The following is a 9,512-nucleotide window of genomic DNA, read 5'->3' as shown; positions in this document are numbered from 1 at the left end:
ATTATTATTATTATATAATATAATAATAATTAATATTATAATTATTATAATAATAATATTAGTATTATAATAATTATTATTATTTATTATAATAATTATTATTATATTATTATAATAATAATAATAATTAGCAAATTATTATTATTATTATATTGAAGTTTGTGTGAGGTTTGAGTGGAAACAAAAACAGAGCCACTTGACAAAAAAAGACAAAATTATGACAAGAAACTGACCATATTTAATGAAAGAGATATTTGTATGTTTAAAAATCAGTTCAAAGAGAAAAAAATGTAGCTTTTTTAAATATTTTCGCTAATCTGGGAAGGATCGGATTTAAATTTATTTAGAATGTGTTCATATTTAGCTTCTAAACAAGGTTAAGGTTATCTCGTCAAAACGCTTATGCGGAACACTTGTTTACTGGTTGTTGTTTCCGCCGGTATGAAGTGCAGTTGGACTCTGTGGGAAGCGGTTATCTTACTTGTTGCCACGTCGGAGTAGTCGGTGAAGCCGGTTTCTTTTAAAAAAGGAGGATTACTCGTGTTGTTCGGGGTTTCTGTGTCAGTCACGGTCATGGTGAGTTTGATAACTTTGCATTTAGGCCACCGGTGAAGCTGTTCGCTGACATTTGTGGCATTTTCCCGGTTACCGTTAGCTGCTGACGTGCCCAAGTCCAAGTAGCTCCTTAGCAAAGTGGCTAGTAGTAGCAGGAAAATCAATGAACATTTTAATTCATGTGCAGTATTTGTGATTATATAATGTTTGTTCATTTCAGGTTTCCGTTATTAACACCGTGGACACCTCTCACGAGGACATGATTGTAAGTTTTCAATTTTTTTCCCTTTTTCATTTAACCGAAACTAGCTGCTAATCACAGCTGATGTTAGCCTTCTTGTTTTAAGTACCTGTAAGTGAGCTTTTACGCGTGATAACTAGAGATACAAACATGTGTACAATGAAAAGTCAGTAAATATTATCACTGTAACGTGTCATCCATTGTCCTTAAACCCAGTTGTAACAAACTGACATTGCTGCGATCTGACACTGCTAGCTGATCATCAGAGACTGATACTGTTCTGTTAGGATCATTGTCCTAATTCATGACCTTCTTTTAGTCAAGTTTTAGCTGTCGGACTGATGACTTCACATTTGACTCTAGAATAAAAAATATCTGGGGGTTTTCTTGGATAACAAAATTAGATTTGAGAAACAAATTAATTCAGTTGTTCAGCGGTCCTTTTTTTTAAAATTAAGGCTCATACCCAAGGTGAGATTATTTTTATCCTTTAAAAACTTGGAAGAAGCAATCCATGTGTTTGCCTTATTTCAACTGGATTACTGTGATTCACTTTATGTTGGTGTCAGTCAGTCCAGTTTGGCACGGCTCCAACTTGTACAAAATGCTGCAGCCCGTCTTTTGACTCGTGTGAAGAGACACCAACATTTTACCCTGGTGCTTGCTTCTCTTCAATGGCTTCCAGTACAAAATTAAAATAAAATTTAAAATCTTACTTTTGACTTAATAAGCGCTAAATTGTCAGGCACCAGACTATTTGTCTGACCTTTTGCAGCTTTATATGTCCTCTAGAGGCCTTTGATCAAGTGATCATTTACTCTTTACCTTACACAAGTCTAGGATGGTTCATAGAGGGAATTGGGCATTTGCGGTTGTGGCACCGAAAACGTGGAACGATCTACCTCTCCACATTAGAAAGGCCCCAACTGTCAGTCTTTTTAAGTCCCATTTTGAAACATATATTTTCGCTTTGGCTTTTTATACTGCACGAGAGTTACCAATTCTTTTTATCCTAATTTTCTTTTAATTTTCTTACCTGTTGTTGCTGTTAATGCCACTGTTTAATTATTACGTTGTGCAGCACTTTGGTCAACTCTCTGTCGTTATTAAATGAGCTTTATAAATAAATAAATAATAAATAGAATACTTTGGTATACAAAGGAGTTTATGGTCGACTTGTAACTGCAGGGTTTCCATGTGCAGTGGCTGCACAGCAAGCCCAAATCAGCACCTCTTAACCATTGTGCTGACAGTTGGTCAGAGATGTTTGTGCTAATACGCTGATTTTGGTTTTCACTAGACTTCTACACCTGATCTTGTCTGTCCAAAGAACATTATTCCAGAAGTGCTACCATGTTCTTTATTCAAATTCAAATTTTATTTTTCACACACACAACCATACACAGTATGACATGAGGTGAAATGCTTGTAGCTGTGCAATGCAATGCCTGACCATTTAGGGAGAGACGAGGCTTTCTCCAAACAAACCAGACTTGTTCAGTTGTACTCTCTTGTGCATTTAACATACTGACCAAGACATGTAGCATCTCATAGAAACAATAGGGTGTACTAAGTTCATTTCAAAGATCTACTTAAAGTTTTTTTTAAACTGACTTTTTTTCACATGACTATATGTCACTATGTTTCATAAAGTCCAGACTACTAAACTAAATTACATATAAAAGAACATTTGAGTTGATTAAATTAACAATAAAACCAGGATTGTCAGTGGGTGACGACCCACAGCAGAACATCATCAGCCCACTCTGAACCTGTTTTGTGTTAATTCACACAAACAGTGATTTTCACTGTTGTTTGTGATCATTAAGTCATACATGATAAAGCACATTGAGCTGAGCTCCATCTTTGGCAAAGGCTATTAAAATAATAATTTCAGAAACAAATCATTAACAACTTGCCACTGATACCCTGTGACTGTTGCCACAGATACATTTGAACTTGACTTAGCTGTACATTTGTTATAAACTGTAACCTGTACATCTGCTGTAGGACTTTTGTGTTTTACACGTTTATCTGAAGTAACCCCTCAAAAACTTGAAAGGGACACAATAACATTAACTAACTTAAGAGGGCAGTGGTAGACCAACATGTTCAATGAGGTAACGACACTGTTTGTGTCAAAGCCGGTTTTGAATACAGTACATTTATAGATATAGCTTCATTTCCCTGTTGGAAAGGACAGTCTGATGGCAGCTGTGAAAATACTCTTAATGTTGCAAACTGATTTATTGTGTTTATTTTGGCTGCTGACTACAGCCACAGAAAGCACATTATTTAGATTTAAGGCTGATTCTCCAGCAAAGGAAGATGTGCAAAAGCTCCTCAGTATCCGAACTATCCCTTTTAACAGAATAAAGTATTTTCTTTTGACTAAATCATTGTTGCAGCATTTATCCTTTTTATTTTCAGTTAGATGATGTTTAAACTATCACAGAACAATCACCATGAGCATTTTTAAGTTCATTTTACTTTTGACTTTGACTTGTTGCTGAAAATGTATAAAATATTGTTTAAATTGAAAGGTAGAGGTGGAGGTTCTCACTCAGGTTTTTACATTTTGCTCTGTCTGTTTCAGCACGATGCCCAGATGGACTACTACGGGACTCGGCTCGCCACCTGTTCTTCTGACCGCACCGTCAAGATCTTTGACGTCAGAAACGGAGGGCAGATCCTTGTGGCAGACCTCAGGGGGTAAGAAGTAGGGCTGGCCCATATCATACCATTCACAGTAATACCGGTATAATGTTGGGCAACGATAAGAAAATGAAATATTGTTATAGAATATGGATAAACGTGCATGCGCAGTGCCTTTGTTTTCATATGCACATGGTGGAAAAAGCATGGCAGCGACAGAGAACGAGAAGGGCGAAAGCTGATCATTGAATGAAACAGATGAACCAGAACTGGTTTGTAAAAATGCTGCAACTTCACTGGTGTGGAACTGGTTTAGCTTTCGTCCGTCAGATACACAACAAAGCTATTTTTGGTAGAGCATGCTAGCGGGTCGTCGTTATTACCGTGTTTTTTGGAAAATACGGCACACTTAAAATCAATCCTTTGATTTTTCTGAAAATCGACAGTGCCCCTTATAATCCCGTGTGCCTTGTGTATGAATTCTGGTTGTGTTTACTGACCTCGAAACGATTTTATGTACACGGCGCTCGAAAATCTGTCAAATGTTTTAGTACGACTTTGCTAAGCTACGAAGCCGCACCGCTTGATGGATTGTCGGAGCATTGCGGCTACCGTAGGCAGGAGCCTCGCGGAGTGATACGTACCGTGCTTCAACATAATATTACCGTACTGTGTGTGTTTAACTTCTGTTTAAGTTTTGTGGATATTATACATGGTTATGCTGAGGATATGTCGGCCAATTTCCACTAGAAATGCCTTTTGGTTAAACTGTCAGCAAGGAATTTGCATTTGCACGGTAAAAATTTTTTATATCGCTTTAATATTTTGTCTAGTGTCAATTATATCGTCAGTTATATCGTTATCGAAATTTTCAAATGTATATCGTGATAAATATTTTTGGTCATATCGCCCTGCTCTACTATGAAGCCTCAGTTTGTTGAGCAAACCAAGAGTCTAAAGCTAAAAAATGAACTTGTATCACTTGTGGTGATGAAATATAACTTGTTGGCACTTTTGTCTGCTGTAATTTAATTGCCAGGTGACAAATCCAGGTACTCAGTGAAAAACAGAACTAATTTGCATCTCTTGTGTTTTGTAGCCACGAGGGTCCCGTGTGGCAGGTAGCGTGGGCTCATCCAATGTTCGGCAACATCCTGGCTTCCTGTTCCTACGACCGAAAAGTCATTATTTGGAAAGAAGAGAACGGATCCTGGGACAAGATGTACGAGTACACCGGACACGAGTCGTCAGGTGGGTTTGATACAAGTTTAATCTCTATTCTTGTCTTATACATGTAGGTGGCTTCACACAAGAAAAGACCAGATCCTCACAGATTATTTAATTCATGTTCTTTGTATTTACAATTACAACACTATACATTTAATATCTTTTATTGAACACTTAGGACATTTACTGGATCTCCACGGATACAAGAATAAATCCAGGGTGCTCAGTCCAAGGTTTTTCAGAAATTAACCAAAAAGGCCTTTGGTTCATTTTCCTTATTCAACCTGCCACATTTTTGTGTCTGTATAATAGGCTGGGCCATATCATACCATTCACGGTAATACCGGTATAATGTTGTACAACGATAAATAAAATGAAATGTATACATGGTTATGCTGAGGATATGTCGGCCAGTTTCCACTGGAAATGCCTTTTGGTTAAACTGTCAACAAGGAATTTGCATTTGCACTGTAAAACTTTTATATAACTTTAATGCACATAAAAAAACAGGTGCCACCTGCCCTCAGAGGTTGATAACAGTCTTTCTAAATGGTAGAAGGAAAAATCAAAGTCTGAATCTCAAACTTTAGGTATTTAACCAACCTCATAGCAAAATGCCACCAAAGTTGAAGTATATGTAGTCATTTTACTAACTAGTTGAATATATATGAAATATATTTAAATATTTTTAACTTTTAGTGGATTTTCCTGTATTCACATTATTGTTCTCACCACAAAGAAAATCACTTTGCTTTAGGTGTAAACACAAAATCTGGGTTGGGCAATGTGTTTTTAAAAGAAGATCCAGCCATCACTGTTGTGTATTGACTGACCTTTTTTGTTATTTGTGGTCTATCAGTGTTATGGTTTTTAACCATCATTTTCTAGTTCCTCATTTCTGTAGCTCCACTTTGTAATTGCCCTTCACCACAGTGTCTTTTATCAGACGCCTCACTCCTTCTGTGGGTTTTGGGGGGGTTTGTGGCTCTACCTGTCAGCCACTTTACCTTATAGTGGCATCTTACATGTTATGTTTCTTTTGAATTGCTCAATTTTATTGTAGTGATTATGAGAATTTTTCTCAGTAGGTTGGTGTGTTTTGATCTGGAGTCCCTCTGGCTGTTTTTTCCCCTCCTTGTACTCTTTCATTTGTTTCTTTTTGTCCCTTCCTCAGAAATACGGTGTTGTAGATTGTGTCCTCGGTAGAATTAGAAGTTTAACAGATCAGTTTGGTGTGTCAGCTCACGAAATAATGAAGCACATTTTATTGCATTAAGATTTGATAGACTCCTCAGGCCTCTGTCTCATTGAGTCTCCTCCTGTGTGTCCACAGTGAACTCAGTCTGCTGGGGTCCATATGAGTTTGGTCTAATCCTGGCCTGTGGCAGTTCAGACGGAGCAATTTCGCTTCTCACGTTTACTGGAGATCAGCAGTGGGACGTCAAGAAGATCAGCAATGCTCACACTGTGAGACTTACAAACTGCTCTGAATGTTTGAAATGTCATTTTAGCAGCGTCCTGCATTGGATGTAACACACTGTTGTGATTCTGCTGCAGATTGGCTGCAACGCTGTAAGCTGGGCTCCCGCTATAGTTCCAGGCAGTTTGATTGATCAGCCATCGGGACAGAAGCCAAACTACGTCAAGCGCTTCGTCTCCGGAGGCTGCGACAACCTGGTCAAACTCTGGAAGTAAGTGCTCATGTTTTCTGAAAATCTCTGAAGGAAATCACCCAGGATTTTACAGTTCATACCATAGGTGCATCTACTAAAACTTTTGGACACGTTCTAATCTCAGTAAAAAGGTCAAAGGTCAACTTTTCTGAAACCCACAAAGGATTTTCAAATTTATACTATAGGTGCATACCAGGAGGTTGATGGGTAGCACTGGCAGTGTTCCTGCAACACACTCAAGGTTTCAGAAGCATTTAAGAAATTATTATTCTTATTATAACATAGCTGTGTAAGACATGCACACTTGACCAATCAGAAGCATTGAACACTACAAAAGAAACCTGAGGAGTACAAACATATTTCAGTGGAACATAAATCAGATGTTCGTTCTTCAGAAAGTTTCGGTTCTCTGGGGAAAGTTCACTGATCTAGATATTTAATGTCACCACAGCACAAACATGGTGATCCTTGTGTGACAAGTGTGGTAGTGGTGAGTGGAACCTCACAGCAGAAAGGCTTCTGGTTTAAAAACGTGGCTAGAGCCTTCCTGTGCCTAGTTTGCATGTTCTTTCAGTACCCTTGTGGGTACTCCTCCTTCCTCCCACAAACCACAAGACACACTGGGTTAGTTGGTTATCCTAATTGGCTGAATCCAAGGAAGATACATTTCTTGCTTGAAGTATAGATGATAAAGCTCTGCATGAGTGTGTGGTTCAGGGTGACTTGTGGTCTGAAGCGTTTTCTTGTTTTGTTTTGTTTTTGGGTTTTTTCTTAAACCTAATTGTCACTGATTGTTACTTCCTGCCTGCAGAGAGGAGGATGGGCAGTGGAAGGAGGATCAGAAGCTGGAGGCTCACAGTGATTGGGTGAGAGATGTTGGCTGGGCTCCATCTATTGGTCTTCCCACCAGCACCATTGCCAGCTGTTCTCAGGTGAGATTTGATGTGATTACACATGCAGAACATGCAATTTATTCTGCTTTCCAGCACCTAAAACATAAACTATTTAGAATGTCTGAATGAACAAAGTTTTGATAACTTGGGTACAAGTTTTTCACCACTAGATGGAGCCAGAGTGTGCCTCCGGTTCAGTCAAGTGTGAGATTAAAGATCCACCAGTTCATAAGCGGGTTACATTAATCTGTAGTGCTTCATAAAATGTGGTATCGTATAAAAGCAAGAGTTATTGGCAGCTTGCAAAAAAGTATTTGAATAAAATCAAACCATTTCTGTTTTTCTTCCACTGGGGTTATGTGGGAAATTGTTTTCCATTCTTCCAGGATGGACGAGTATTTATCTGGACGTGTGACGACCCTGCAGGCAACACCTGGACGGCCAAACTGCTCCACAAGTTCAACGATGTGGTGTGGCACGTCAGCTGGTCGATCACTGGAAATATACTGGCCGTTTCAGGAGGAGACAACAAGGTAGAAAATACACATTTACACCAAATCCACATAAAATTATAGACACAATTTGATTTCCTTCTGTCTGACTTGGTTATATACAAACTAGACATGCCGCAGTCTGGAAGAATATATTTTTAAAAAGAGTTTTTATTGATATGGTTTTATCAACCTGCAGTGAGCTCTGCCCTTATTTTTTTAACCTTATTGTATCAGGATATTATGGCTGTTTCTCAAAGCTAATATTTAACTCTAAAGAATAAGTTGAATTAGATTTGAGCGCTGACTCTGATTTTATTTATAGTTTATTTATTAAACTATTTATGAATTTTTCAGGTAACGCTGTGGAAGGAGTCGATGGATGGTCAGTGGGCGTGTATCAGTGATGTCAGCAAAGGCCAGGGCGCAGTCTCCACCATCACAGACACACAGCAGAATGAGCAGTGACCCTCGAATTAAAACGCACACACCCATTCCGTGACCCCTGACCCTTCGATGATGACCCTCAGCCTTCAGAGATGAAAGAATAAACATGCTGGACATTTGGACTGAAAACAAGACGCCCACAGTGATGAAGCCTGGTCTATAATCTGAGTTTTAGGCTTCAGCATGAGTTGGGTGCCTGCTGAAAATCAACAAGGAGAATTTATTAGAGGGAAAGAAACCATTACAACTCAAAGAATCACCGCTCTCTGTATTTTTACTTTAACGTTTAGAAATCCGGACACAACTTTGTTCGTTTTGTTTTTAGCTTCATCAAAGTTTAGTTCTTCCTGCTCTGCTCCAGAAATATTCCACCTCCACTGCTGGAGAACAAAATTACCATCACCCTTAATGCTCCCAGCATCCTCAGGGGCAGTCGTCCTGACTTTCAACACTTTATTCTAATTACTGGTTCACTCAAATTGGCTTTGAGTGAACCAAGAAAACTATAAAAACAAAGCAGGTGAGCCCACCTTCACATCTAAAACAAACTCTCATGTTCTCATAGTGAAAGAACATGACTTGACTGCCTGGTTTGGATTTACATTTAATGATAAGTGGATAAATGTTTTATTTGGTAAAATGTTTGCAGACTCTTTTCAGCTGTTAAATGAATAATCTGCCTTAACAACCATGAATGGAGCGATCGTTTTTCTCCAGGTGTATAATCAGAATCCATTGATTTTTTTTTTTTCATGTTTGATGTAATTAAATAACTGTTTAATATTAAAACAATTTTACTGTCTTTTTTTCATTTATATAATAACCATGGTAGGCAAAAGAGTCCTTTTCTACTAACATACTCTTACTACAGGTCTCATTCATTAACACACATTCATAAATAGCTTTTTTGCCAAACATTCATACCCTTTGATGTATCTGGGTCAACTTGTAGTTTAGTATCTTGATCTAGAACACTTGGTGATGCTGACGGGGAGTCAGGGATCGAACTCCTGGCCTTCTTGTTAATGCAATGACCCTAAGCCACAGCTGAGGGGTCACCAACGGAGGTAGATCAGTATGTTCGATTTGGCTCAGATTTTAGTCCGGATATTTTTCCCAGATGCCTTAAAAAAATGCACGGCGTCAACGCGTTAGCGCCGTCCAGCCCCACGCACGGGGCGAACCGAGATTTGCCGCGTTAATGCGGTTATGTGTGTGTATATATATATATATATATATATATATATCCAGTAAAAAGAAACAGTTTGTGTTTGCTTCCACCTAAAGAATGGTAAATGGACTTGTTCTTATATAGCGCTTTTCTACTCTT

General features: G+C 38.4%; 1 protein-coding gene across 1 annotated transcript; it reads left to right on the top strand.

The window, feature by feature from the left end:
* The first annotated feature begins 436 nt into the window (after window positions 1–436).
* On the top strand, window positions 437–8,971 carry sec13 (SEC13 homolog, nuclear pore and COPII coat complex component). Its single transcript, XM_084929576.1, has 9 exons — window positions 437–576; window positions 776–820; window positions 3,393–3,508; window positions 4,551–4,702; window positions 6,012–6,145; window positions 6,236–6,369; window positions 7,163–7,283; window positions 7,631–7,777; window positions 8,093–8,971. The coding sequence occupies exons 1-9, from the start codon at window positions 574–576 to the stop codon at window positions 8,201–8,203; spliced, it is 963 nt and encodes a 320-aa protein (XP_084785702.1). The 5' UTR covers window positions 437–573; the 3' UTR covers window positions 8,204–8,971.
* Window positions 8,972–9,512: the final 541 nt, after the last annotated feature.

This window comes from Perissodus microlepis, chromosome 5 (genome assembly GCF_051167445.1).
Source record: "Perissodus microlepis isolate ML-2025 ecotype Zambia chromosome 5, ASM5116744v1, whole genome shotgun sequence".
Taxonomy (NCBI): Eukaryota; Metazoa; Chordata; class Actinopteri; order Cichliformes; family Cichlidae; genus Perissodus; species Perissodus microlepis.
Note: the sequence above shows the minus strand (reverse complement) of the source record. Positions and strands in the feature narration are given on the sequence as shown.

Excerpts from the sequence above, each read along its gene's own strand:
- sec13 (XM_084929576.1), top strand. Across the intron at positions 821-3,392 it reads CCTCTCACGAGGACATGATT|CACGATGCCCAGATGGACTA; the intron begins GTAAGTTTTCAA and ends TGTCTGTTTCAG. Across the intron at positions 7,284-7,630 it reads CCATTGCCAGCTGTTCTCAG|GATGGACGAGTATTTATCTG; the intron begins GTGAGATTTGAT and ends CCATTCTTCCAG.